At 51.6% G+C, this 27,662-nt stretch overlaps 11 protein-coding genes across 11 annotated transcripts; 6 read left to right on the plus strand and 5 right to left on the minus strand.

Annotated features, from left to right (window-relative positions):
• Positions 1-152: 152 nt before the first annotated feature.
• BO79DRAFT_272665 (putative 2-methylcitrate dehydratase (PrpD)) lies at positions 153-1,711 on the plus strand (the record flags this gene model as incomplete). Its single annotated transcript, XM_025687448.1, has 2 exons — positions 153-495; positions 549-1,711. 2 exons carry the CDS (start codon positions 153-155, stop codon positions 1,709-1,711), a joined length of 1,506 nt encoding a protein of 501 aa, XP_025544062.1.
• Positions 1,712-1,738: 27 nt separating this feature from the next.
• Positions 1,739-3,258, minus strand: BO79DRAFT_187594 (alpha-ketoacid dehydrogenase kinase family protein). Its single transcript, XM_025680551.1, has 2 exons — positions 3,035-3,258; positions 1,739-2,978 (listed from the first exon to the last, which is right to left on the minus strand). Exons 1-2 carry the CDS (start codon positions 3,244-3,246, stop codon positions 1,772-1,774), a joined length of 1,419 nt encoding a protein of 472 aa, XP_025544063.1. The 5' UTR covers positions 3,247-3,258; the 3' UTR covers positions 1,739-1,771.
• A 492-nt stretch (positions 3,259-3,750) lies between these two features.
• BO79DRAFT_250925 (uncharacterized protein) lies at positions 3,751-4,169 on the plus strand (the record flags this gene model as incomplete). The annotated part of the gene is made up of 4 exons (XM_025685841.1): positions 3,751-3,768; positions 3,850-3,890; positions 3,946-4,014; positions 4,082-4,169. The coding sequence occupies 4 exons, from the start codon at positions 3,751-3,753 to the stop codon at positions 4,167-4,169; spliced, it is 216 nt and encodes a 71-aa protein (XP_025544064.1).
• Positions 4,170-4,640: 471 nt separating this feature from the next.
• Positions 4,641-7,545, minus strand: BO79DRAFT_165847 (potassium transporter 5). The gene is made up of 5 exons (XM_025679277.1): positions 7,037-7,545; positions 6,723-6,983; positions 5,913-6,677; positions 5,721-5,867; positions 4,641-5,672 (listed from the first exon to the last, which is right to left on the minus strand). The coding sequence occupies exons 1-5, from the start codon at positions 7,235-7,237 to the stop codon at positions 4,683-4,685; spliced, it is 2,364 nt and encodes a 787-aa protein (XP_025544065.1). The 5' UTR covers positions 7,238-7,545; the 3' UTR covers positions 4,641-4,682.
• A 644-nt stretch (positions 7,546-8,189) lies between these two features.
• Positions 8,190-9,353, minus strand: BO79DRAFT_206961 (urea carboxylase-associated family protein). The gene is made up of 2 exons (XM_025682082.1): positions 8,532-9,353; positions 8,190-8,480 (listed from the first exon to the last, which is right to left on the minus strand). Exons 1-2 carry the CDS (start codon positions 9,268-9,270, stop codon positions 8,281-8,283), a joined length of 939 nt encoding a protein of 312 aa, XP_025544066.1. The 5' UTR covers positions 9,271-9,353; the 3' UTR covers positions 8,190-8,280.
• A 422-nt stretch (positions 9,354-9,775) lies between these two features.
• On the plus strand, positions 9,776-13,790 carry BO79DRAFT_284716 (GTPase BMS1). The gene is made up of 4 exons (XM_025688278.1): positions 9,776-9,906; positions 9,984-10,054; positions 10,121-10,210; positions 10,277-13,790. Exons 1-4 carry the CDS (start codon positions 9,849-9,851, stop codon positions 13,592-13,594), a joined length of 3,537 nt encoding a protein of 1,178 aa, XP_025544067.1. The 5' UTR covers positions 9,776-9,848; the 3' UTR covers positions 13,595-13,790.
• Positions 13,791-14,764: 974 nt separating this feature from the next.
• Positions 14,765-16,326, plus strand: BO79DRAFT_187605 (uncharacterized protein; the record flags this gene model as incomplete). The annotated part of the gene is made up of 2 exons (XM_025680552.1): positions 14,765-15,058; positions 15,121-16,326. 2 exons carry the CDS (start codon positions 14,765-14,767, stop codon positions 16,078-16,080), a joined length of 1,254 nt encoding a protein of 417 aa, XP_025544068.1. The 3' UTR covers positions 16,081-16,326.
• Positions 16,327-16,401: 75 nt separating this feature from the next.
• Positions 16,402-17,298, plus strand: BO79DRAFT_284718 (putative lactoylglutathione lyase (Glo1); the record flags this gene model as incomplete). Its single annotated transcript, XM_025688279.1, has 2 exons — positions 16,402-17,180; positions 17,236-17,298. Exons 1-2 carry the CDS (start codon positions 16,563-16,565, stop codon positions 17,296-17,298), a joined length of 681 nt encoding a protein of 226 aa, XP_025544069.1. The 5' UTR covers positions 16,402-16,562.
• Positions 17,299-18,373: 1,075 nt separating this feature from the next.
• BO79DRAFT_272668 (TNT domain-containing protein) lies at positions 18,374-19,219 on the plus strand (the record flags this gene model as incomplete). The annotated part of the gene is made up of 2 exons (XM_025687449.1): positions 18,374-18,442; positions 18,566-19,219. The coding sequence occupies 2 exons, from the start codon at positions 18,374-18,376 to the stop codon at positions 19,217-19,219; spliced, it is 723 nt and encodes a 240-aa protein (XP_025544070.1).
• A 795-nt stretch (positions 19,220-20,014) lies between these two features.
• Positions 20,015-23,045, minus strand: BO79DRAFT_284719 (CCCH zinc finger and RRM domain protein). The gene is made up of 5 exons (XM_025688280.1): positions 22,743-23,045; positions 22,541-22,659; positions 21,824-22,468; positions 20,743-21,758; positions 20,015-20,681 (listed from the first exon to the last, which is right to left on the minus strand). The coding sequence occupies exons 1-5, from the start codon at positions 22,805-22,807 to the stop codon at positions 20,328-20,330; spliced, it is 2,199 nt and encodes a 732-aa protein (XP_025544071.1). The 5' UTR covers positions 22,808-23,045; the 3' UTR covers positions 20,015-20,327.
• Positions 23,046-23,194: 149 nt separating this feature from the next.
• BO79DRAFT_206964 (elongation factor 2) lies at positions 23,195-26,569 on the minus strand. The gene is made up of 6 exons (XM_025682083.1): positions 26,497-26,569; positions 26,357-26,372; positions 26,171-26,228; positions 25,437-26,092; positions 23,602-25,380; positions 23,195-23,539 (listed from the first exon to the last, which is right to left on the minus strand). The coding sequence occupies exons 1-6, from the start codon at positions 26,502-26,504 to the stop codon at positions 23,522-23,524; spliced, it is 2,535 nt and encodes an 844-aa protein (XP_025544072.1). The 5' UTR covers positions 26,505-26,569; the 3' UTR covers positions 23,195-23,521.
• Between the last annotated feature and the right edge of the window lie 1,093 nt (positions 26,570-27,662).

The raw sequence follows: 27,662 nt of genomic DNA on the forward strand, positions 1-27,662 counted from the left end.
TAGCGATATGTTGGACATGTACAACTTTAAGCATTAGTGATAGCATGTTTGGATAGTAGTCATACAGTTGGATAAATACTATACCTTCCCTAGATCCATATTCCGTCCCCAGTAAGTTCTATCATTACTTAGCATCATAACCACCACCCAAAATGAATGAACCCAAGCAACCACAAGAACCAGTATACGACCTCCCCCTCCGCGACATAACAACCTACACCCACTCCCCCACCACTTCTACCATCCACCCCACCGCAGCCCGAACCGCCCTCCTCGACGCCCTCTCCTGCGCCATCGAAACCGCCTCGAAATCCCCCTCCGCGCGAGCCCTCCTCGGCCCCATCATCCCCGGCACCACCGTCCCCCACGGATTCCCCGTCCCGGGTACCTCTCACACCGTAGACCCAGTAAAGGGTACCTTCGACCTAGGGGTTCTAATCCGATATCTGGACCACAATGATGCGAGTTGGGGGATGGAATGGGGTCATCCTTCTGGTAGATACTTCCCTTACCTCTTGTTCCTCACCCCCAGTTACCTAAATGAACAGACAACATCGCCGCCCTCCTCGCGACAGCAGACTACCTAAGCCGCCACCCCAAATATTTCAATGAACCGAAACCAACAATCTCCACCCTGCTCTCTGCAATAACCAAATCCTACGAGATCCAAACACACTACCAAGCGCTCAACGCCTTCCACGCACACAACCTCGACCACGTCATTCTCGTCGAGTTGGCCTCGGCGGCTGTCTGCTCGTGGATGATGGGCCATTCTGCGTCTAAAACACAGGGTATACTATCTCATGTGTGGATGGACGCGGGACCGAGTCGTCTGTATCGTACACATCCGTGCACTGTGCCTCGCAAGGGATGGGCGGCTGCTGATGCGGCGGCGAGGGCGGTTGAGTTGGTGTTCAGGGCGGATACTACTAGGGATGATGGGAGCGGGGAGGCGATGAGGGGAGTGGGAAGTGTATTGAGTCATGAGGGGGGCGGGTTCAGGGATGGGAGGTTCGGGGGGAGGGAGTTTGAGTTTGTAGGAAGGCTTGGGGAGATGAAAGGGAGGGGGGTGGAAGGGGTGATGTATAAGATTATGCCGGTGGAGGGACATGGGTGTGCGGCTGTGGAGGCTGTGTTGGGACAGATGGAGAAAGAGCCGAGAGTTATATGGGATGAGGTGGAGGAGGTGCTGGTGAGGGTGCCTTGGGCGGCCAAGTATATTATTTCTAGGCCGGGGAGGGAGAAGTTGAAGTGTGCGGCGGAGAGGGATCATTGTTTGGAGTGGGTTGTTGCGGTTGCGATGGTCAAGGGGAGGGGGATTGAGGTGGAGGATTATGAGGATGAGGGGGGATGGGTGGGAGATGAGAGGGTGGAGGAGTTGAGGGGGAGGATTGTGGTTAGGGAGGATGAGGAGTTGACGAGGGATTATTTGGATGTTGGGAAGAGGAGTATTGCTGCTGGGGTGGTGGTGAGGTTGAAGGATGGGCGGGTGTTGGAGGAGGTGTTGGTGGAGTTTCCGGTTGGGCATGTGAGGAATCCGAGGACGGGGGAGGAGGTTAGGAGGAAGTTTGTGAGGAATATGCGGTTGATGTTTACGGAGGAGGAGATTCAGGGGATTTTGGAGGTGGTGGAGAGGGATGATGCTAAGGTTTGTGAGTTGGTGGATTTGCTTGCGAGGTCAGAAACTGGCATGTCTATCAGTAAGATGTAGGAAGTAGTATATAGTAAGTGGTATTAGATTGGTTCCGGCCCTCGTTAGATTAGTGGTATATCAATGTTGCGGTACACAAGATGGCATGGCCACTCCCTGGAGCGTCAAGTATACATCTGTTCCCCATCCCCACAAGCTCTGCACCGCAATGCTCCCTCCAAAATACTCTGCATATGCCCGGCTCAGCGGCAGTCCATACCCCAATCCGGCAATACTGCTCAAATGGCCTCCGCTGCCGGATATCGTGTTCAAGGCGTCCATGCTGCCATTTTCCGACCCGTTCATACCATAATCGGAGAAGGTAGTGAAGCTGTAGGACCAGATATTCGGCAGCACCTCCGGGGGGATACCTCCACCCCGGTCTCGAATGCGGATCGTGATGCTCTGCTGCGACGGCGACCAACACTTGATTGACTCGTTCGCATCCGCCGTTCCCACCACCGTGTCCATGTGAAATCCAGTATCCGAATCGGAGTGACTCCACTTCTCCTTCGCCTTCGGGTCATGTACCGGACTGGCAGGAACATCAGGTGCCGCAGCAATGGTCACCTCAATGGGCTCATTCCCATTCCCAGACTCAATAACCGCCCGGAAAGCATTTTTCAGCAACTCCGTAAGAATATATTCCACGTGGACCGGCACATGTGCAAAAGAAGCGTCCGGCTGTCCACCAATGTTCAACCGCGGACGGACCCCGTACTTCAGCTCGCAGATCTCGCCCACAAAGTCCTCGCACGACTTGACTATGCGGGCGGGTTGCAGCGCGGTATCAATGACTCCGATGTAATTTGATGGTGCAGCATCCTTCGGTGCTTCTTGTTGTTCAGATGGATCGTCGCGGACCGGCTGCGAGGCAAAGTGCAGCGCCAAGTGTTGCTCTGCTATGAGCCGTGTACCGATTCTGGCGCGCAGATGCGTGTCCAGGAACCGAGTTACCTCAGTGGGATCGATGTATCGGCGACATTCGAGAAAGCCGCGGGCAAGAATGGGAATGGTGTTCGTATGCGTATGCACGAGATCGGCAAGTACTTCAGCGAATTGGTTCTCCTCCTCCAGCGTCGTGACCTGGCGTTGTTGGTATGGCAGGAGAGTTGAGAGCGAGTGTAGGTAGTTGTTATAGATCTTGGAGACATGCGGATTCGATACGACGATGAAAGGGAGGTTGCGGAGAGCCTCGATACGAGACGCTAGACGGGCCGGAAGAAGGGAGAGCGTGAAGTTGGCCGAGGCCAGGAGGGCATCTTTGCACAGGGGCGGACGCCCATGTCTAGTCAAATTAGCAATTATCCCTATCTCGAGGAGTGTATAGCGCATGCTGCATACTTGAGCAGGTCTGCTAGAGTCAATGGTCGGCGACGACTGGCGGCGAGACGGGCAACTTCATCATTGGCGCCGTAGGCAAACGCGTGCCGAGGGGATGTAGTCGTCTGTACGAGGGGTGACGAAGAAAAGGACCTTGCTTGAAAGGTTGAGAAACAATGATATCGAAGGCTAGCACCCCGAGACGCAGTCTGCAGGGCTCGTCTTACCGCCATGGTAGAAGTTGGCCATGGCGACTTGCAAGACACAGCAGTTCGATGACCTCACAAGCCGGACTCCGTGGGGGATCCGTCTCACGTGCTGCCGCAGAACTCGCCAGTTGACTCACCCATACAAATCAATATTCACCAAGAATTATGAAATGTAGCCATTTGTGATGCAACGTAGTTATCTGCATGCACTCTTCAGCCACATTAACTGTATTCTGTTAACCCCTGTCTGCATAGACATCATCGATCCTGCACTGCACCCAATGAAGTAGTGTGCACTGGTTGGTCCCCTCGGTCCCCTTATCAGGGCGTGAGATCGACCCCCGCAGGTGCCTAACTCTTACTTACTTCTTACTACTAACTTAGCCGCAGAGTATAAATAAACCCTCCCCTGTCCCACATCAGGCAACTCATCTTACATCTTTCATCAACATTTTTAGGTCAAAGGTTTACAGATTCTCTTCTCACTCAAGAACTACTTCTCTTTGTCAAAACAAATATACCGCCAACATGCCTCACCAGTACATGGTTCGTTTGTTATCCTGTCCCGTCCCACTCCCGTCCCTCTCCCGTCCCTGGCTGAATGCTAACGAATTTCATGATTTGCAGGTCAGCCTCAAGAAGGAGTCTCCCCCTGAGGAGCTCGAGAAGTGAGATATACCACAGTTCACTCAGAAAAAGCTTGGGTCTAATACTTGTGTGTAGGGCCAAGAAGACCGCCACCGACAACGGAGGCAAGATCGTGAAGGAATTTGCTCTGGTCAAGGGTTTCGTGTATGAACATCTTCCCCATTGCAAGCTTACTATCTTTGCATGTCCCAACTAATTTCTGACCATATAGTGTCCAATACGACGATGAACAAGTCTCCACCCTCCAGTCCTCCGACCACATCCACGTCGAGAAAGACAGCGAAGTCTCGATCCAGTAAACAAAGGTTATATCAGAACGGAGCTGGTCCGGCCGTATGACTACTTTGGGGGAGCTTAGATTACTTCTACGGTCTTATTTGTTATATTGAATGTATGAATTATGATATTATTTACATGAAGAATTGTCGTATCCAGCCAACAAGCATGAGTAGTCTGTAGAAACTGAGGGGCGCGAGATTATAAGCGGGTGATATAAAGAGCTCTACGTATCGTGTATATACTGCTGATGTTACACAACTACCCCTCAAAAGTCTTACTTCTCATTAACTATGGATGAATGCACCTGGCATTTCCGGATTCGTCTTGAATTGCATTGTTCCATCCTGTGATTCCCTGCGGCAATGACGCACCCGATGACGTTATCCCGCGAGGGGCAGTCACGTGCTGTAAACTATCAACAGCTTATGAATGACGTGGATGAAGATCTAAAGAATTATCTGTGTGGATCATAATAGTATAGATGAGATATCGATAAATCATACGATATGGTGTTATCTCACTACAGACTGTGGTCATATATCCTTCAAAAACCCCACCTCAATCACCTTCTCGGCTCCCAGCCCCAACGAAGCAATCTTCGCTCGGGTATTGTCCCGAATCCATAGGAAGATCTCCAGCACAAATCGCCTAAAAATATTCGTACCCCTTTTGACTCTCATCTGCTCTTTGCCAGTGATGTAGAGAACGTTATGTGCACAAGCCTTCTCCAGCAATGCTACCGGATCGACCGGCCTCCCTCGGCTAGTGATCGTCCGGGACTCTTCAGCACTCGTCGAATCTTGACCTATATCCCGGCTCAGCTGACTTATGCTCGTGCTGGCTTCCGTCGGAGCAGTGGTATGTCTATGCTCGATCAAGTACTTGCGGACCTGATCAGTGATGGTGCTAGCGAGATCCGGGGAGATGATCTCGTCATTGTAGCCGTAGCGGACAACCAGACGGTAACAATTCGGAATTGCAAGTTTCGAAACAGTGTAGCGATCATCGATGGGGACTGACGGAGTTTCGAGAGGTCGTAGATGAAAGAAGATGATCGTCTCAAACATTGTCGTGAGTTTCAGGATGAACTGGCTAAAGACGATGGGCGTGGTCTCTCCAGCTTTGTCAAAGAATATGCCCACACCCTGAGTGGTGCTCAGAGGTGCACCGTCGAATCTATCTGTAAGACGAATGCTACCATCTTGGTCTTTGGTCACGAAATGCGACGTGGGAAAGCGATCTTCCGCTTCAGCAAACCATTGCTGCTCCTTTCCAAATCGCCAGAGGAGAAAGAGCAGGGCGAGAATGGTGGCTACAGCGAGAGTGAACCATGCGCCAGTGGGGACTTTTGTTAGTGCCGAAGATAGGTATGCCCCGTCGAAGCAAGCAATTGTCAGCCAGGGCAGGAAGACAAGGTAAGGACTCTTGCGCCACACAAACATTGCTACCATTGCAACCATGCATGTGTCGAAGAAGGTGACGAAGATGACACACACTCCGTATGCGTTTCCAAGAGATGTAGTCTGCTCTTCATTAGCGCACCCCAATGAGCATAGAATCGATTGACATACGTTGTTATAGATAGACGCCACAAGTATCGTCCCGATCATCAATAGCCAGTTCGCAAGCGGTATGTAAAGCTGTCCATGGAATATATCGGATGTATGAACCACTTTGAATTGTGGGAGGTATGAGAGCTTCATCACTTGCGCTAGGAGCTAAACGGTGTTAGACTGGTCATACCTTGAAAGCGAGGTTCATACCTGAAATGTAGCAGTGATAATTGCTTGCGATGCAACTATAGCTGCTAGAATGGCAATTACAAGCGCAGGATAGATGGTGCCTGGGGGAGCTGCGTTATAGAACGGATTCGAGTATGCTTCTGGATGCACACTGATGTATGCAGCCTGCCCGATATATGCCAGAAGTAGGCAGGGAAATGTATAGCATAACCAACTTATCTGGATCGCCCGACGACTAAAAGCACCAAGGTCGGCAAAAAGGGCTTCGACTCCGGTAAAGGCAAGCAAAGTACCACTGAGCATTCTCCATCCTGATTCTCCGTGTCGGATGAGAAATGTGAATGCGTAACCGGGATTGAAGGCGACAAAGACCCCGGCATCATATTTAGCAAGGTTATAGATTCCAAACGCAGCGTTGAATCCAAGCCAAATGATAACTATTGGGGCAAAGGCGAACGTAACCCGCGTGATACCAAGTGGCTGTAGCAAGAACAAGATGACCAAGATAGCATCCGTGACCCCGATGACAGTGCCTTTGGAAATGTTTGGAGAAACAACTTCAATTCCCTGGACGGCACCCAGCACGGATTGAGCGGGAGTGAGCAGGCCATCCGCGAGAACCATCGTAACGGCCAGTACTCCTACGACTTTCAGTAGGCGCTTCGCGAACTTGCTTGTTTCCAGGCTGTGTCTGGCAAATCTGCTGGAGCTCTCGAGATCAATTGACAGGTGTCTCTTCATCTGCACAAGGGATGCCTCTCGAGGATCTCGATGAGTGATATTCATCTGAGCTGGTCAATTTTATCCGGCACAGAGAGAGGTGTGTCTTACATAGCGACTGAGCAGAGAATATGTGCTGAATGTACCTCCCTCTCCATCGTTATCCGCGTGAAGGATAATGAAGATGTATTTCATGGTCACCATAATAGTAATACTCCAGATTATAATGGAGAGCACTCCAATAAGGTCTTGGCGAGACGGTGCCTCGGTGAACGTAGACGAAAAGACGTAGAGCGGGCTGGTTCCAATATCTCCGTATATGACACCGATTGACTGGTATGCGAGCCAAAGAAGCATTTTGCCAGAGAAATCCTGCTTGTTTTAGCCTGCGTGCTTCTGAACCCTGAAATCCTGTCAGACAGTACCTGTCTTTGCTTGAAGTCTGTAGGTCTGCGCAAGCCTGGGTCATCATCCTCGCCAATAGTACTCACAGTACTAATGGCTCGATCCAGATGATTGTTATTCCATGGGCGAATATTGTAGATCGAGTCTTGAGTCTGTTGAGATTTTTCTTTCACCGTCGCCAGTGATGGCAGTTCCTTCAAGGCCTCTGGGTCAGGGTCCATTTTAATGCGAGGCAAAGACAGACTCGTGAGAGTACTGGCAGTTAGCTAGCTCAAAGGTCGGGTCACGTCAGTTAAAGAGGTATGGGATGACGCAGAGATATGTGCGATTCACCTTTATAGAAGCCACTGAACATTGTAGTACTTATATTGATGGTTCAGGCGGCAAGAATCGTAGATAAGCGTCAGCTTCTGAACAAATCCTCATCCCGCGTGCTCTTCCCACGCTTGTGGACACACATCGCAGCCATCGTATACGAGCCATCGAACGCCATCTAGCTATATCCTTATCTCGAAGAAAATAAGGATTGGATGAGATCTCAAGAATGTTTTAGATAATGCACAGATAGCTATAGATAAAAGCTGCAAGCACCTTGAGAGGGATTTTTCTGGTCCAACCTCTAGGGTTCGGCCCAGAGAGTGCGGCATTTGTTAGCACCAATAGTTGCTCGGTGCATTCACGGCAAGTTCAATGCATCCCGCACCACATGGCGCTGATCATTCGCTCCGACTCGCTGATGCTGGGATGTCAAAAGGAATAAAGATAAGATTTCAGACCAAATCTGGTGTTTTCCGGAGGTGGTGACTTTAGCTCTCATGATCGTCGCTGCTTCATCCCATTTCTTGAGTTCGCCTCCACGCAACACATGGATCCAAGTGATTGTCTCTTGTCATGATTGTCGAAGCACATTCAGGTAAGCGTTAATGTGACTACTACTACTACTACTACTACTACATATGTTGGGACGCATCTCGTCTATCTGCTCTCCAGATAGACGAGACACATCATTCTAAGTCTACCAGCAGTTAGTGCCTTGAAGACTAACCTCAACAAACAAAAAGCCATCTTCAGCGCAAGATAATAAGAGCATTCTGAGTAGGATACCTCAGTCGACTTGTAAACCTCGGTATTGCCGGAAGTTGATGCTACTATATCAAAAGGTTTATTCAGATTGCTTTGAATAGCCATTCGGTTCGGCGTGGTATGCGGACACTCTGGTCATTCATTGTATATCATACATCATATTATAGATCCTCCCCAACATTTACAGCCCAACATAACCAGATCCGTCATCCACCCTCTGTGGCATCTTCATACCGTGCATACCAGCATACTTGGGGCTTTGAGGCTCTTTCCAGTCATCAAGCACCTTGGAATCCGTCAACTTATACACTTCAACACCTAGGGGACGTGTGGTAGCCCCCATATCTGCCTTCTCCTCCCAGCCCCAGTTTGACAGATCACCTACGACCAAGAATTAGTATCTAATCTCCATGATTGCCAGATAAAACTCACCTCCAGGACATGCCGACAGTGCGCAGAGTACATCAACTTCAGCGAAGAACTCAAAGTACTCTCCCGGCTTTGCAGGAGAAGTCTCCATAAAGTACTTTCCTTCCTCATCGAGTCCCGTCACCTGGAAGACATTGAGCACGTCATGCACGTCAAGCTCTGTCAGACCATACGGAGCAACAGCACGGGTCAGGTTAGAGTGGCAGTGGAAGTCGAAGCTTTCCCCACCCATGACCAGATTCACATAAGGATCACAACGGGTACCAAGAAGGTCGTGCACGCGCCCTCCGAACTGCGTTGTGCCGAAGCCCTTTCCTTCTTTTCGCTTGCCATTCTCATCCAAAACTTCGTGAAGTTGCCCACCTGCTAGCGAATCACCTGTAATGGTAATTAGAGGGCGCAAGTATGGCAGGTTCGACCACAGGCGGTCACCAACCGAGACATGGGAGGCGTGGATCTGACGAGTGCGCGCTGCCCAGAGTCTTTCGCGAGGGTTATTCGCATTCCAGATGTTAAGATCACCCACTTGAGGACCCTTCGGCGTTGTGAGACGGCAGATGTGCCCGGCTGGTACTACCCAAGCTTGGCCCGAGCATGGACGAATAGTGAAGGATGACTCTAGAGTTCGTTTGGAGGACTCGGAAGCTGTTTCCGAGATGTTTCGGTACAGCTTTGAGGTAGCATGGACTCCAGAATCAGCAGGAGCTGTATAAGCTGGAGGGGGACGACGCGGAGCAGCCATTGTAGATGTGTCTGGTTGAAGCAGTAGTCTTAAGGTAATATATTTGGCGGCTCGAGATGACCAGTGTATGCGACCAATGCGAGAGGAATGTACATCTTAGCCCACGCCAGGGGCAGTGAACCTATGCTTTAATAGTACACGACTACCTCGGGATGCCTGCCGATGATCGCAGCGTTCCTTATCGTATTCTGCCCCATACAGCCCCGCTTTGGGGTCCCAGTTCGGGTCCTCTCATGGCCATCACGACGTATTGACACCGGGCCGATATGGAAGGGTTGAGCCCTTATCGAACTCGACCGGGCCGGACGATAAATGATCGCAGAACTGATCTCATTAGTAATTTGTTGCCTGGGGCAGCAATGTTCCTGTTCCGCCTTTTGCCCCCATTTTCTCCGGCGGGAAGATCTCGGAACGGAAAAAGCACTCTCCGACGAAAGAAAATGGAAATAATAATTTTGGCCGAGCTACTGGACAACGGAAGCAGCTCGCCGATTGCTCGACTTTTTGGTGAAAGCTTTTATCTTTTCACGAGCCGGGGAGAGATTTCTTGAGGGGTCTACAGACCTCGTATATTCAAGATGGAGGAGCAATCCAACAGGGCGCATCGCCCTGCTAAAGAGAAAAAGAAGTACGACGGTATGTAGTACTTCTTCAAAGTCGGATTCGCCGCTTTTTCAAGAAAATGGCCGACTAACAGATGTATCGCAACTTAGGCCCGAATCCGAAGGCTTTCGCGTTCTCGAACCCTGGCAAATCGAATAAGGCCGGCGCAAGATCTCACGATGTATGCGCTACTACCCTCTTCATAATTCCGTACGCAACGGTCACTGATGCTCATTCTGCCGCATAGATTAAAGAGAAGAGACTCCATGTGCCTCTTGTTGATCGCCTGCCCGAGGAGGCTCCGCCGCTCGTGGTGGCTATTGTTGGCCCACCGGGGGTATGTATCTTTACCAATGATACCATTGTCAAGATTGCAACATGCTAATGCCTTCGCTGCTTCCAGGTTGGAAAAACGACCCTTATCAAGTCCTTGATCCGTCGATACACAAAGCAGACCCTCAGTACCCCTAAGGGACCGTTGACTGTTGTAACCTCAAAACGGCGCCGCCTTACCTTCCTAGAATGCCCCTCCGACTCCCTCGCCAGCATGGTCGATGTGGCTAAGATCGCGGATATTGTGCTTCTGATGATCGACGGAAACTATGGCTTCGAGATGGAGACTATGGAGTTCTTGAACGTTTTGGGCTCTCACGGTATGCCCGGAAATGTGTTCGGTATCCTGACCCACTTGGACCTTTTCAAAAAGCAGAGCACCCTGCGTGCTGCCAAGAAACGCCTCAAGCATCGTTTCTGGAGCGAGCTGTACAACGGTGCCAAGCTTTTCTACCTTTCCGGAGTCGTCAATGGCCGCTACCCCGACCGTGAAGTGCACAACTTGTCCCGCTTCTTGTCTGTCATGAAGAACCCGAGACCGCTCATCTGGCGCAACTCTCACCCTTACGCCCTCGCAGATCGATTCCTCGACATCACGCCGCCTACCCAGATTGAAGAAAACCCGAAGTGTGATCGGACGATAGCGCTCTATGGTTACCTACGAGGCACCAACTTTCCGGCTTCTGGTGCGCGCGTGCATGTTCCTGGTGTGGGTGACTTGACTGTTTCTGGCATCGAGTCTCTCCCCGACCCATGCCCAACACCTTATATGGATCAGCAGTTGGCTAAAGCTACCGGCAAGAATAGCAAGCGCAGGCTGGGAGAGAAGCAGAAGTTGCTTTTTGCTCCTATGTCCGACGTCGGTGGTGTCTTGGTTGACAAGGATGCTGTTTACATCGATGTGAAGACCTCGAACTTTGATCGTGGCGAGGAATCCGACGATGAGGAGCGTGGTCTGGGAGAGCAATTGGTCGTCGGTCTTCAAGGAGAGCGTAAACTTTTGGGTGAGGCAGACAGTGGTGTTCGTTTGTTCCGCGGCGGTGGTGCCATCGGAAAGGCAGATGACGAGGATGAAGCTGTCGGCAGGAAGCACAAGCGAAACGTTCGATTCCTGGACGGCGAACAGGACAATCAGGATGCGGCGGACGATGATGAAGGCTTCGAAAGCGAAGAGGGCGAAGAGGACGAGGAGGACATCGAGCAAGATGAGGAAGAGGACCTGAGCGGTGATGAGGAAGAGGTCGACGCTTCCGCACCGCCAGATTTCGAGGCCAACTTCAAGGAAAGACAAAACGGCAATGCTCATCAGAAAGAGGACGACATCGCTTTTGCCGACAGTGACTCCGACCTTGGTTCCATCTCGTCAGTAGAGGATCAGGTCCTCGATAGCGACGAGGACGACGAAGACGAAGACGGTGAAGATGATGGCGAGGTCCGTTGGAAGGATAACATGCTTGCCAATGCGAAGGCCCTCCATTCGAAGCGTCCTAAGTACCGTGTCCCTGACTTGTCACGCATGCTTTACGATGAAACCATCACACCTGCAGATGTGATCCGCCGATGGAGTGGTAAGGAGGAGGCCGACAGAGATGACGATGAAGAGCCTGAAGAGGACGAAGATGCCTTCTTCAGGAAGACAAACGTTGAGGAAGAGGAAGCTGCAGAGTACCGTGCTGTTCCTGAGTATGACTACGCCAAACTAGAAGCCAAATGGCAAGATGCGGACATGATTGAATCCTTGCGGCAGCGCTTTGTCAGTGCCAAACTGTCTGGTGGCGACGACGATGATTCGGATGTCGATGATGCCTTTGATGAGGATGACGAGGGTGACGGAGAGTTTGAAGATTTGGAGACCGGTGAAGCTTTCGACGGATTCTCTGACGAAGAAGGCGCCGAGGATGATGAAGCTGCAGAGCCCGAAGGCCCCGTCGACTTGGATGCAGAGCGAGAACGTAATGCGAAGAAGAAGGAAGAATTGAGGCTGCGCTTCGAGGAAGAAGACCGTGAAGGATTCGCTAACTCCAAGGACAACTCCCGGCAGGCCGGTGGTGGAGAAGAAGAATTCGGAGAGGACGAGTGGTACGATATGCAGAAGGCCAAGCTCCAGAAGCAGATCGACATCAACCGTGCTGAATTCGATATGCTTGACCCGGCCTCGAGGGCCCGTGCGGAAGGTTTCAAGGCTGGTACTTATGCACGTATCGTGCTTGAGAACGTTCCTTGCGAATTCGCAACCAAGTTCAACCCCCGCTTCCCTGTGATTGTGGGTGGACTGGCCCCGACTGAAGACAGATTCGGTTATGTGCAGATCCGCATCAAGAGGCATCGTTGGCATAAGAAAATCCTGAAGAGCAACGATCCTCTTATCTTCTCTCTCGGTTGGCGCCGCTTCCAGTCCCTGCCGATATACAGCACTTCGGACAGTCGAACCCGTAACCGCATGCTCAAGTACACTCCCGAACACATGCACTGCTTTGGTACCTTCTACGGGCCTCTTGTTGCACCTAACACCGGTTTCTGCTGTCTGCAATCATTCTCGAACAAGACCCCGGGATTCCGCATCGCTGCTACAGGTGTCGTCCTGAGCGTCGACGAGCACACGGAGATTGTCAAGAAGCTTAAGCTGACTGGTGTACCCTACAAGATCTTCAAGAACACCGCTTTCATCAAGGACATGTTCAACTCATCTATTGAAATCGCCAAATTTGAAGGAGCTTCCATCCGGACTGTATCTGGTATTCGTGGTCAGATCAAACGCGCTCTCAGCAAGCCCGAGGGTTACTTTCGTGCTACCTTCGAGGACAAGATTCTCATGAGTGATATCGTCTTCCTTCGCGCATGGTACCCGATCAAGCCCCACCGCTTCTACAACCCTGTCACCAACTTGCTGGATCTGGACGAGGACGGTGTCGGTGACAACGGCTGGAAGGCTATGCGTCTCACTGGTGAAGTCCGTCGTGAAAAGGGAATTCCTACTCCTATGAACAAGGACTCAGCTTACCGCGCCATTGAGCGCCCCGAGCGTCACTTCAACCCTCTTCGTGTGCCACGCCAGCTGGCGGCTGACCTTCCCTTCAAGTCCCAAATCACGAAGATGAAGGGTCGGAAGGACAAGACTTACATGCAGAAGCGTGCTGTGGTCCTGGGTGGTGAAGAGAAGAAGGCACGAGATCTCATGCAGAAGCTTAATACCATGCGTAATGAGAAGCAGGCCAAGCGTGCGGCCAAGCAGGAGGAACGGCGCCAGGTGTATCGTGCCAAGGTTGCGGAGGGTCTGGAAAAGAAGGCCGAGCGGGAGAAGAGAGAACGGGATGAATACTGGCGCCGAGAAGGTAAGAAGCGCAAGAACCAGGACGGTGAAGGTGGCGGGGGTAAGAAGCGCAAGTAAGGCAACGCTTCCTGCAACGGCATGTTTTTGGGATCTCTACCGGATGTTAAAAGTTTACTGTGAATATGGTCGATGTGTATCTATCTACATGTTGCATGGTGGATGGCGTTGAATCTTACCCGACTATAGCGTCGGACTTCTTATTTCTCTTATTGGATTATTGTTATTATGTGGATATATTGATGCTCTATACCAGGAATAGACTGAGTTGGTGTTGACTTTTACATTTCTGTGGCTGCCTGAAAGTGGTGCCTGAACCATGCGGTCGAAGTAACCCCACGTGACCGCGCCGCGCAACGCGTCTTGTCTCGTCGCTCGTTGCTGTGCTGGTCCTGGAAGATCTTCCCCATGTTGCCCTGCGCCCACCAGCGCAGTGAACGCTAGCTCTGCATTCAATTTGTTCTCCATGTAGGCGGATTCTCGTCTACATATGGCATCCCTCCTCATCCTTCCCTCGCGCCCCTCAAGCCGATCCATCAGGCATCGGGATTGACGTGCGGAGACCAGCAACGTGCTTTTGCTAGTACTTAGTCCCGCCTTGCACGTGTGGATTCTTCGAACGCCATCCCTTGCAGCAAACAGCTTCTCAGGCATTTTGTCGCAGTGGACTGAGTGCTCCTGACAGCTCCGCTTCGGACCTTCCCGTGCCCAACAACGTCAGAAGCGGGCGGTGATCTGCCTCTATTTGACGCTAGACGCCAGGCCGTTTGAGAGCCCTCGTGATTGTTTACCCTCTGCCTCCTCTGCTGCCATCGGAGGAATGTGCAAACGCCACACCCGAGAGCTTATTGAGATTCCTCAGAAGACCTGCAGTGTCAGGTTTCCGCCGCTCATTTTATCAGTATGAGTGGATCGTCGCGGTTAGACGGACGCCCACATGTGCAGAACCCCCAACCCCAAATTGCGTCGCGGAATCTTGCAGAAGCCACCGAACACCACAGCCGCCCAGCTGGGAGCCGCCATCATGACACCATAGATCATAGAAACAGTCGTGTTGGCGTATCGCCACCTAAGCCGGAGTCGTCCATGGCGGTAAACATAACATCAGAGCCACCATCGGATCAGCCGGCATCTAATTCCAATAGACACTTACCACAGTCTTCGGTCTCGACGGGTCTGCCTCCTGTCGCGCAAGGAAAGCACTTCGAATACAATAGAACGCAACAAATAATGCACCACCAACTTTCGTCAGTACCCACGGGGACGAGTATACACGCGTCCACTGGTGGGCAACAGATCAGGTCTGAGCCATTGGCGTCCACCATTCGAAAGAGCCATAGTCCGTCTGTGACGGTACCGGGAAGCCCATCTAAACATAACGCCCCACCGAAGAGGACTGCAGCTGGGATCTCCAAACACCTTGTCGATGCCCCTGGTGCGGACCACCCTTCCGAAGTAGACAGTCCCGATCGACGTCGCTCTCATAGTATTGGCTCCCTATCGCGTGAGAGCAGGATTGCAGCGGTAAGGCTTACTCCTTGCATCAATTTCGGCGACATGTATGTGAATTCTAATTCCAAATTTAGTTGTCCGTTCACCTGCGAACGCGGTTATCGTATGCTGCCGCCAAGGTTGAGAAGAGTAGGAAGATCCATGGCGTCCATGCTCATTCCTTATCGCCTAGTACAGAATCTCTCGCTAAGGTTGGCCTGTTGCCCGCCTTCAGCGAGATAGAGGCTCAGCGTTTGGGAGAAAATAGCTCGCCAGATGGAACCACAATGTCTGCGCCGGATCCACCCTCAACAACCAGTTTCTATACCCCGAGCGGCCCTGGGCGGCTGTCTCCTGTGGCCCAATCCGCCGATGCCTCGCCACCCTCACACCTCGATCTGCCAAAATCCCATCCCCGTCCAAAACTCGCACCCCCTGCAGATATTGCAAGTGGAAGCCGCAGTCGCCGTCGACGTCCCAATCCCAACGAGCCGCTGCACCACCCGAAAGTTTCTGTGTCACTGCATCGCAGACACCGTTCTCACCAAGAGGTTGGCGTGTCCAGACCAGCTGCAAATTCAGAGAAGGTGCAGGTCCCTGGGACTCCTCCTCTTGGCCCAATGCGTCAGGCTTCTTATAACGGTACGGTTGGTCATCAAAACCACAATCGAAATAGCGCTATGGAACAGGACGCTATTGAAACTCTGCTTTTCATGTCCAGTCCTGGACATTCGGGCTATCACTCAAGCTCCCAGCATTCCCAACGTCAACGAAATATATTTCAGAGCAGCCATGATTCCAGAAGCTCGGCCTCTCGAGTGCCCCATAGTCAAGACTCTCAAGTCAGTAATCCCCGTGGTCGGCCTATGCAAGTTTCAAACGATCAAGGGATTGGTCTAGAATTGCACGCTGGAGACGAGATCGACCGGATTCTGGATCAAATGGACAGTGACAGCGATGACGAAGTCAAGTTTGCTTCGACCCAGTCCAGCTTTACGGACCATGGCTCTAAGCAAGCTGACAGCTCTCAAGAGCATAACCGACGAGGTGGATGAGAGGCATTCGGACACAGCCCTTGGTGTTCGGTCTGTCTGCCTTTATAAACTCACATGTACGGTTAAAATGGCAGTCATCGACAGGACAGGGGCAACATCTTGCCCTGGTTTGCATCTATTCTTCGGTACCCCAACCTGAAGAATCGCTATTGGAGTCGGACTGAAATTGGGTCAACTATCTGGTTCAGGCCAGCCCTAGATTACTTACAATCGCGAATACTATATCCTCAGACGCAAGGAACGGACGTGGCGCTCTCAATATCATGTTTCCATGGTCCACTAATGCCACTATCTGCTCAAACAGGTCATTATTCGGTCATACTTGTTGAAGCTCTCACCATTGTGTTCTATAATTCCTATAAGGGGCTTCGCTACGTAGAGCATCCCCCGCGCATTGGTTCTATTGCTGGTACAGGTTTCGTCGGCTTGCGTGCAAGCAACTTGCGCTCTTCCAAGCTACAATCTTTCGCCACGCCAAAGAAATGGATGAGGCAACACCTTCCGCATCTCAATCATCCCCTTTCGAGGCTGGCATCTATCTTCCTGGGGGTCATAACACTGACCCGCCTCTGACAACCGACACGGTCGGTTACCGATTGAATCATTTCATGCTCCGCATCCGAGATCCTCAGCGCACTCTGCATTTCTACATCGATCTCATGGGCATGCGCACCATTTTCACCATGAACGCCGGCCCTTTCACCATGTACTACCTTGGCTATCCCCCGACTCCCAGCGACCGCGCCGGCCTTTCTGCCTGGGCCTCCCGCGTCGCCAACGTCCGTGAACTCACCCAGACCATTGGGCTGCTGGAGTTTTACCATACTCATGGGACTGAGAAGGATAAAGAGTTTAGAGTCTCCACAGGGAACTTGCCTCCTCACCTGGGATTTGGCCATCTAGGCTTCACTGTCCCGGATGTTCCTGCGGCCGTCGAGCGACTGAGGGGCCAAGGTGTACACGTGCTGAAAGAGGTTGGGGATAGCTCCAGGGGCAGTGTTCCTCTCAGTGCTTGGGAGGAGCATCGCGGCTTGGGGACGGGGGATGTACATCCAAAGTTCAAGGAGATTTACGATCAGATTGCGTGTGTGGCTGATCCGGTGGGCAGACCTGACTCTATCAATCACAGTACCCAAATTACTGACGATTGCTTAGGACGGATACATGGTTGAGCTTGTTCCACAGAACATGCAGGATCAATGGGCCTGGTCTAGTTGATTTCATTGGGAAGTGAATTCTGTGACTTGGAATATGTGGGTTGTAGCAACCCCTCATAGTAACTATCTACACTTACCCTATGGGGACAATGATAACTGTCAGCCCTGAAAGCCAAGCCACAAATTCCATTCCACAACCAGTACAAACTCCGCGGGACTTTCTATCCGGTTCCCCTTTCAACGGTAATCCTCCAGTAGCACGTCTCTGCACACCTCCACTGTATTGATTCTTGTGTATGTATAATGAATACAGCAATGCTCTCCAGACTTGAAGCAATCAATCCCTCCCAAGCAACTCACACACAGACATACCGATTACCGGTACTACCTACTCGACAGTAGTATATCTTTCAATAGGCCTTCAAAACTACCAGTACCACTACTATTACTACAAATACTTTGCTTTCTTCACTCAGCTTGGCCTAAACAAGCCCCACACGCGCCCCTTTCCCCTCCCTCCCTCTCTCTCTCTCTCTCTCTCCCAGCTAAGCCAAGCCCAAGCCCGCCAACAGCTACGCATCGGCCCTTCCGTCCTATTCCCCGCATATTTCCTGTAGAGTTCTTTCCCGATTGGGTCTAGCAAATATTTGTTACATTAGGGTAGGAGTAGTACAAGGGCTACTTAAACAAATGAATCGATGATAATCAGTGCTGCTAGGGTTCTCGTTCGTTCTTGTAGCTGTATAGGGGGGTTCTACCTATCTGTCTCAATTTATCCAATTTATTTGATACCAAAGCCGAATACAAGCTTTATGCAGCATTCATTATGTAGTACTTAATCCTTGGTACTTAGGCATTTCCTGGCTTGGATGTATCTACATTCTCGTAGCTCGGTATATAGCATTCCACCCATATGGTAAGGAATGGTGTCTAGGTATGTCCTTCAATCCCTCTCTCGATTTCTCCCCCCCCTTTCTTGAGTGTATAGTGAGAAGGAATAGTTGTGAGTGATAAGATGGATGGACAACAATATAATATATAAGTCAGGTATTACTCTTTAGTCTTGCAGATTGGTCATACGAATCAATCGGCCTGCAGCTCGTCTCAGTACCTACTAGTAGTACCTAGTCACCATCATGGTTGTCCTTGCCCGAGTCTCGCTACTTCTTGTCCCGTTACTGGGGACTTTGTCTCATGCAATTCAGGTACGGAGTCCCAATTCAACCCCTCTCATCATACCATGGATGTATATACATAGTAGAGAGAGTGGGGGAGGGAGGGAAGAAGCGGAGAAGCACGTACACTAACACCACCCCATCCTCCGACAGGCCGAAGACTATCCCTCAACCTGCGTCGATGCCTGCGACGGCATACAGCCGGATTCGACCGACACGAATTATTACTGCGACTACTGCATCTGCAAGAACAAATTGCTAGGATGGGCCAATTTCCAACCGACCGACAACTTCACCGACATGTTTACCGACTGGGTTCCACTGGGCGGCCTCTGTCCGAAAGATTGGCTCTGTACCTGGGCGAACTGGACCGACAATGGATTCAACCCCACTTATAGCAAACTTGTCTATCCACCCAACAATGGCTTCAATGGCTGTCCCAAGAATGTGAGTCTGGGGGTTGGCACCTTGGTGGACCGCTTCGGCACGCAAAATGGCAGTTATCTCGCCCCGGCGGACACTCCGTACGCACAGCGATCCATCGGGCCAAGCAGTCTGAACAAGTACAACGGTAGTACCATGTACAACTACTGGAGATTCAATGTGACTGAGGAGTTTGTGGCTTTGGGTGGAGAGATCCTGCCGTGGTATGGTCAGCCTGGAGGTGGCTGGCAGTGGTATGCGAATGTCACCCAGTTGCAAATTGACGGCAAGCTTAAGTTGGTCGGGGCGACGACTTTTGGGGTTAATGAAGCTTGGGAGGCTGCTGGGCCGATGGAGAGAGTCTATGGTCTTCAGGATTATTAGGTAGTAGCTGAGTAGCTGAAGTGTGGTGCTGGCGATGGGGATTGTGTATTGCACGGGCCATGTTCCTTGGGCAGCGGAGTCAGTAGGTGTTGGAGGACTGGGGTGTATGCCGTTACTAGTATTAAAATCAATACAACTTCCATAGAGTCAATAACTAGCTGGAGTTACTTTGCAGGTAGACAAGGGGGTAGACGAGATATAGTAGTATAACCACAATAACCTTGCAATAGCTTCAGAAATAATATCCAAGCCCTAAGCAGGCGTAACGAGCCTTAGGCATACAATGAAACACTAACTATATTAGTGAAGGAATGGATCCTCAGGCTTTACTGGCCCAAAGCCAACAACAACAACAACAACAACATCATCATCATCATCATCAACATCAACAACAAAAATCATGAAAAGCAATTCTCTCATTCCGGTGGAGGATCAAAAAGCTCCGCGGGAATCGGCATTCAGATACCGAACGAACCCTGCCGTACTCCATGCCATACACTCGGGCTTACCGATGCCGATACTTACTCTTCTTAAATTGGCAGATGACTTGAAGCATTTCTGCGACTGAAGGATTTGCCTCGAAGAAGAGGTATATATGCCTTGGTACGGAGGAACCAATAACGGATGGACGAGGATTTCTTTTTGTATGCTCATCGGGATAGTAGTTAGAAGTAGTTGCAATAATCATAGTACAACATTCTTTTGGTGGTCGTACTTGGTTCTAGTCATATAGGATGGTGGCTACATCTTAATATATTATCAAGATATGTAACCAGCATTAAAAATGAATCATCACCCATCAGTTGCATCTGCAAAGACACATAACTATCGTACAAGCCTAAAGGCCAGAGAAAATCGAGCCAGGTACATACATACATATACATATACATACCCAGCAGAGTCTATCACATCAAAGCAAATAAGGATCAAAAAAGGAGACACCGACGACTACTTTATGCAACGAGACAAGAAAGAAACCATTTTCCCTTCCCCAGAAGACGCCAGGAGTATAAAATAAGTGCAGACGTATCTTTCTATCAAACCATCCATCCGTCCATCCCATCATGAGCATAAATTACACTCGAAAGCAGGTAGGTAGGATTCTACTCTACTCCACTCCCCAACTGTCATCCACCTCTGCCACATCGTAGTCCACGTCGTGCGGGCCGTCCTTGCGTGCTCCGCTCTGTTCCGATAACATGGATGGCCCCGTTGCGTTGTCCATTACCGTGTCCTCGTCTGACCCTGTCTTGTTGGTATCCGAGCCAGGGCCGGATGTTGCGCCGCTGGCGGGGAGGGTGATAGGGGGGTTAGGGACCCAAGTGAGCTGGACTTGGCCTACCGAGGGGATGTCCCGGGTTCCAAACATGAACTTCTCGGCTAGGTAGCGTTCCTTGAAAGCTACGATGACTGAGTCGGGTTGGTCTGGGTTAGGCTCAATAGATTCGTATTCGCCGACGCCCTGGTATACTGGGTTAGCTTTGAAAGCGTAAATAGGGTAAGACTGGAGGCAGGATACTTACAATGAGGTATTGTCTCAAGGCCTCGTCCTTCTCAGAGTTGGCCTCCACACCGGAGACAGCCACCCTACGGGGTCGGTTGTCGAGACGTAGAACACCACCTCTGCCGCGAGCAGCGCCACCACGACCACGATATCCACCGCGGAAGGACGAGTCGTAACCACGGCCCCGGGGCGGGAATCCGCCACGAGCACCGAATCCTCTTCCGCGACCGCGGTAGGAGTACGGTGCGCTCGCACCAGCACCGTTGGGGTCGATACCAAGACTCTTCGCTTCGGCTTCAAGAGCGGCCAGCTGTGCACGAAGCTGCTGGGTCTGGTCACTGGCATTCTCCTGTGATACACCTGCTTCGTCGGCCGGAGAGGCGCTGTCATCACCGCCTTCTTTTCCGCCAAGCTTTTGCATGAGGCGAAGCTTCTCTTCCTGCTGCTTTTTAAGAAGCTCGTCGCGCTGTCGCTCGAGGGCTTGTTTTGCTTCCTCAGTCTCCTTGCGCTTCTTTAATTTTTCCTCGTGCGCCCGCTGGGCTTCCTCTTGCTGTCTCTCAAACTCTTCGCGGTTGAAGGCTGGACCCTCATTCATGGCGTCGCCGGCAGGAGACCGATGGTCACCATTCCGATCACCCTTGGGCTTATGCCAGTAGACTTTGACGAATCGGTTATCAAATATCACCTTGGGACTAGACCATGCCCGTTTAGCAGCTGCGTGGTTATCGTAGGCAATCAAGGCCAGTCGCCGGTGTGGTTGCAGAGAGACTTCAGTGATGTCGCCATATTGTGAAAAGAACTCTCGGATCGTGGCTTCGTCCATCTTATCATCAGGGATCTGCTCAACAACAATGGTCGTGATAGTCGTATCCTCGTTAGGCCCAGCAGAAGAGAATTCAGAGCGTCGTCCCCTGCCTCCAAAGCCACCTCGGTCCCCACCACGACCGCGGCCGCGACCTCTGTCGCTGCCTCGCATGGGTGTATCCGTGCGCCTTTGGAAGTCGGTAATGAGGTTGGAGGACTTTGGATCGTATTCTAAACATAGCCCCATCATTAGCAGAGTTCTTTCAGCAGCCAACGCAATCAATCGGCCAACTCACCATCTTCCTTGGAAGACCCTGGCATGGCATCGTGCTGGTACGGGCATGTAGCGCCAAGGTAGCAGATACCCTGAGTCTCATAGAACGGACACCGCTCCGAACTCTTGGGTCCCATCTTGTCCGGCTGCTGGCCGGCACCGGCGCCCGGGGGTGGTATCGGCATCGGAGGCATGCCCGGCATCTGAGGGAAACCCATGCTCTGAAGAGCCATCATCGCTGCCATCGGATCATTCTGGTCAAAGCCGGGGAACGCAGGAGGCATCACTGGGAATCCCGCTGCACCAGGATGGAACTGTCCCGGACCAGCCGGTCCTGCGCGGCCGCCGTCCCTACCCATCCAATCTCCCCGGCCACCGCCACGTCCCCGGCGAGGGGTCTTGTATGTGCGATGGTGGGGACCGTCGTCGCGCTCCTGATCGGCCTGGAATCCCTCGTGGTAGTTACGCTTGCGATTGAAATTGGAGCCATCAGCTTGCGACTGTGGAATGCCGTAGGGGCCATTTGCTGGGCCGGAGGGAGCTCCAAAGGCCTGCTGCTGTTCCGAAGCTGATCCTGCAGCACCATCATGGGACATCGCGGCTGTTTGAACGGGCTGCGGCTTGGGCGCAAACGTTGTGAAGAGTTCATCGACAAACTGAACAGTGTCTATATATGCAAGAAAAGCCAGTGAGCCAACTGCGCTTTCTCTGCGCAAGCAAGTATCTCAACATGACTAACGTTCTCTCAAGAAGTCTTCCAGATTGTCCACCGAAGCCTTCCGGATCTCTTCATCCGGGGCATCTGTTCGGATAAGCGCCAGGACGTAATCGGCAAGCACGTCAGAATCGGCATCCGATCTGGACCGGAGAGTTATTCGTTAGCTTGTGATACAGCGCAGGGAACGTCTTGGAGGAGCAGTCGCCGGGCAGATGAGCCTTACATATCTTCCAGTTTCCTCACTACCCACGACTTCACCTCAGTCGCTTGATCCTCAGTGAGCTGCATGTTGTCGCGCAAGGTTGAAACCGTGCCAGGCGACTGTTGCCGGAAATGAATAGATCCTCGAGGAGCTTGAAGAGGTAGCAGGCGTTACTTGGCGGCGCTTGAAAAAAGGTTTGGGTGAGGGATCAAAAACGGCGTCGAAAATGCGGCTGACGAATCTAGTGACGAAAGACTAGCTTGACGGTGAATTTAATCAGAGACTTGCGCCAATCATTGTGTGATGTAGGAAAGACGTGCGAGGAGATAGCAACAGAGCTTTGCGGTCCAAAAAAGCCGGGGAAACGCGAGCGACGCGGATGACAGTCTCACCACGTGACCTACGCTGGGTGAGCTGCCCAGTTGCCCTACCACATCACGTCACCACCGATGCTACTATTCTCCTATCTGGCCCACAAACCAATTACAGGTCTAAAGTGACGATATACTAAAAATGAACCTGAAAACCATCATATTTTTTTCATGTCCAATCGAGGGAATAGGAAAGGAGCTATGGAGAATCCCTCGCGGTCGTTAACGTAAAAATAAAGCCATCGCATATGCTCGTGCACAGCTCGATTCTACTTCTCTAAGCGGTCGAAAATCCACATACGACATTAAGCTGTTTTTCTTTTATATCCTCCCCCTCAATGTAGACAGGGTATTGCATTCGTCAATCTCATAAACAGAGGATTCCATCCATCACAAGTACGGAATTTAGTCGGCTTGTATGGAAGGTTTTTACAGCTTGTCGTAGTACTGTTCATATAGGTTAGCTTCGGATCTGATCGATACAACTTAGTATACGGGGTTCAACTTACGTTCTCGTAGCCGGGAACCTGCTCCTTGAGACCCTTGCGCTTACGCATCTCAGTGACGACGACACCAGGCTTGGTGGTGGGGTCAAGAGGAGATCCACCGGGGAGGACAGCCCAGTGGTCGAAGACAGACTGGGGGAAGGCCTGTCCACCGGTGGCCTGACGAAGCTCGCCGGGGAAACCGAAGGACTCGTTGACGGGCAGGTAGGCCTTGACGTTGAAGAGAGGAGTACCAGGGCGCTGCTCCTCGGTGTAGACGTGACCACGACGGCGGGTAAGGACACCGTAGATACCACCCATGGCCTGCTCGGGGACCTGGATCTCGACGTTGAAGATGGGCTCCAGGATACCGGGGTCGGCAAGCATGGTAGCAGCATACAGGACACGACGAGCAGTGGGGATGATCTGACCACCACCACGGTGAATAGCATCAGCGTGCAGAGTAACATCAAGGATGTTGAAGCGGATAGAGCGCATGGGCTCCTCAGCGATGGGACCCTCACGGGTGGCCCACTGGAAACCAGAGACGAAAGAGTCCTTGATTTCGTTAAGGTACTGGACGGCCTTGGTCTGGTCAACCAGCAAGTTGGCACCGGTGGTGTCGGGACCGAAGCACCAAATCTTACGGGCATCGGTGACATCCCAGCCGTACTCGTCAGCAAGGAGACGGGCACGAGCCTTGAAATCGTCACGGGGGGTGATCTTGCCAGCCTCAATGGCCAGGGAGACCTCCTCGTCAAGGGGCTGGGCAGTGAGGTACAGACGGTTGTGCTTGTTGGGAGACTTGGACAGAGCAGTCATGCTGGAAGTGCCAGCGACGGTCTCACGGTAGGAGACGACGGGGTCGGAGATACGAAGGGGAACACCAGCGTGGTCCTCCTCGAGATCCTTCAGGCAAATTTCCAGGTGAAGCTCACCAGCACCGGCAACGACGTGCTCACCGGACTCGTTGATCATGGTCAGGACACAAGGGTCAGACTTGGACAGACGCTTAAGACCTTCGACCAGCTTGGGCAGATCCTGGGCGTTCTTGACCTCAACGGAACGCTGGACGACGGGGGAGACGGAGAACTTCATGACCTTCATGTTGTGGGCAGTCTCGGAGGTGGTGAGGGTACCAGACTTGAGCAAGAACTGGTCAACACCGACCAGACCGACGATGTTACCGGCGGGAACATCCTCAATGGGCTCGACGAAACGACCCATCATCAGGATGGTACGCTGGATGTTCTTGACGAACAGGTCCTCCTTCTTGCCAGGGACGTAGTTGGGACCCTGGATACGGACCTTAAGACCGGAGCGGACGGTACCGGAGTAGACACGACCGAAAGCGTAGAAACGACCCTTGTCGGAGGTGGGAACCATCTTGGAGACGTAAAGCATCAGAGGAGCCTTGGGGTCACAGTCGCGGATACCGACGGCGCAGTCGTCGTCGGAGGGACCCTCGTAGAGAGTCTCACCACGGTACTTCTGGGCAGTAACGGGGGAGGGAAGGTGGATACAGATCATCTCCAACATGGCATCAGCGGCGGGGAGGAACTTGCGCATGACAGCCTTGAGGAGCTGCTTGCCAGCAAGGTCCTTCTCGTCGTTGGAAAGCTTGACCTCAAGCTTCTCGAGGAGAGTGGGGATCTGGTCCTTCTTGTCGTTGTTGATGGTCTGGAAGATCTTGAAGATGGGGTCCAGAACGAACATGTTGAAGGCACGCTCAACGGGCTTGCCGTTGACCTCGGGCTGGGACTTGGTCCACTTCTTGGTGGCGGGGTTGAAGTAGTTGTCACCCTGTTTTGATTGTTAGCGATATTCATAGACTGGCGAGATAGTGGGTTGCTTCATACCCAGAGACGCTCAAGCATCTTCTTGCGGTCAACACCGAACTTCTTGGCGAACTTGACGGCGAACTGGCGGACGGTGAAAGCCCAGCCGTGGAGACCGGAACCGAAGGCAACGGTACCCTTCTCGGCGTAGACCTGGACATCACCAAGAGCCTTGTCGAAGTAGGTGGCGATGATGACGTTGACGGACTCGATGGTACGAGAGAAGGACTGGTACAGGTCCTCCTTGGAGACCTGGAGCTCGAGCAGAGCACGGTCGACCTTGTTGATGATCAGGACGGGCTTGATACGCTCGGTCAGGGCCTGACGAAGGACAGTCTCGGTCTGGACACAGACACCGGAGACACAGTCGACGACGACCAGGGCACCGTCAGTGACACGCAGAGCAGCAGTGACCTCAGAGGAGAAGTCAACGTGACCGGGGGAATCGATCAGGTTGATCAGGAACTCAGAGCCATCGACCTTCTGGGGGATCTCCTTGAGATCCTCCTCATCGGGGAACTTGGCGTAGAGGGAGATGGCAGTGGACTTGATGGTGATACCACGGTCCTGCTCATCGGGACGGGTGTCCATGTAACGACCCTCACCAGCCTTAGCAGCCGAGATAATACCGGCACGCTGGACCAGGGAGTCGGAAAGGGTGGACTTTCCGTGATCGACTATGGTTGCCAGTCAGCGAGGTTCATTCGAAAAATACATGGCCATCCATGATGCCAAGATCTGGATCAAGTACATACCGTGAGCAATGACGGACATGTTACGGATGTTGGCCGGGCGGTCCATCAGGCCGCGGATCTATTCCCAGCATTAGTACAGTTCCATCCTCGTTGATTGATTGCTTTTCCCAAATCTGGGTCGGGGTTGCCCTCTTAGGTGTCGAAAAGCAACCCGATGCAGGTGGGTGCGGGGAACATAGAACGGACCTCTTCGATAGTGAAGCTATAGAGAACATCGTTAGCTCGTTATTCCAAGTTTCCAAAGTATGATTCAGATCCGTCAACCTCTCTATGCGATAGTATAGCATCGCCATAGAGATTGATGGGGAGTGTGTGGGTAAACGTACTTAACCATCTTGACTGATTTTTCTCGTCAAACTGCCGTAGAGGCGGGGTTTCGTAAAAAAAAGAAAATAAAAAGGAAGAACGACACACAAAGGACCAAGATCGAGAGCTAGCTCGACCGAGGGATCAAATAGGACAAGAAAGGCCTATGTGCGCTGCTCCGGGGAAAGAGACAGAGATGGCTTCGCGGAGGAAGGTGAAGGAAGGAAAAAGAGAGAAGAGGGAAGGGAAGAGGGCGGATGGAGAGGAAGAGGGGAAAAGAGGGAAGGAAAGCGAGAGGGCGGCGGGTGGGGACACTTTTTTTTGTGCTGGTGGGATTTTTTCCGATTTCAAATCTGGGATGTGCGTTTTTTCTTGTCGGGCCCCTCGTTTCCTTACCGTTTCATTGCTTAGCGTCGGTTACTTTTCTTTACCCTCTAGTATTTAGTATCTTTTCTTTCTTATTTTCAGTGTCCACCAGTCCTGCTTATCGTAATGGTTATGAATCAAGGGAAATACGTACTGGGTAATAATGGTAGATTGTGGATGAGTATCCGTAATGACGGCTGAACTACTACTGCACAACTACTAGTATTAGGACTCATTCATCAAAACCTCGTTCGATTTCCTCTCTGGGTGCCGGCACTTCCCAGCAGCACAGACTGACTGGAACTAGTAAGGTAATGGGAGTTGACCATGGTTTATGGGCAAATTACACCTTCCTCTGGAGAGGTCATCCAATGACCAGTTACTATAAGCTTAGAGAGCTTCATAGCTCCTCTCTTTCCCGTACACGAGCTCTTCCGGTATCTTTAGCCACCTTACTTGTAACCTCCAGCCTTCCCTCTCAACGGTGATCCCGTGTTCAGGTGGGTGGGTGGCAAAGAGTGCTGAAGTGTGCTGATATCATGATCCGTTGTACCAGAGAAGTTCTTTCCCGCCATCCTGAGTGGGTAATTAAGGTATGAAGCTTACCCAATTGCGGCCTAGTTCCACTGGCCAACATCTTCATGTTCATCATCTTGGTCAGCTTCTTTCGAAGAAAATATTGTTAAGTATTTGAGGGAAATAGATAGGAGGGGAATAAAACAGAATCAATCATGGCAGTCACATTGTAGTATTATATGTCTAGCTTGTAATGAAATTTTATCAGTCTCTACACTGTAGTTGCTTACTGCAGGCTGGTATC

Source organism: Aspergillus costaricaensis, assembly GCF_003184835.1.
Source record: "Aspergillus costaricaensis CBS 115574 unplaced genomic scaffold BO79scaffold_3, whole genome shotgun sequence".
Lineage (NCBI taxonomy): Eukaryota > Fungi > Ascomycota > Eurotiomycetes > Eurotiales > Aspergillaceae > Aspergillus > Aspergillus costaricensis.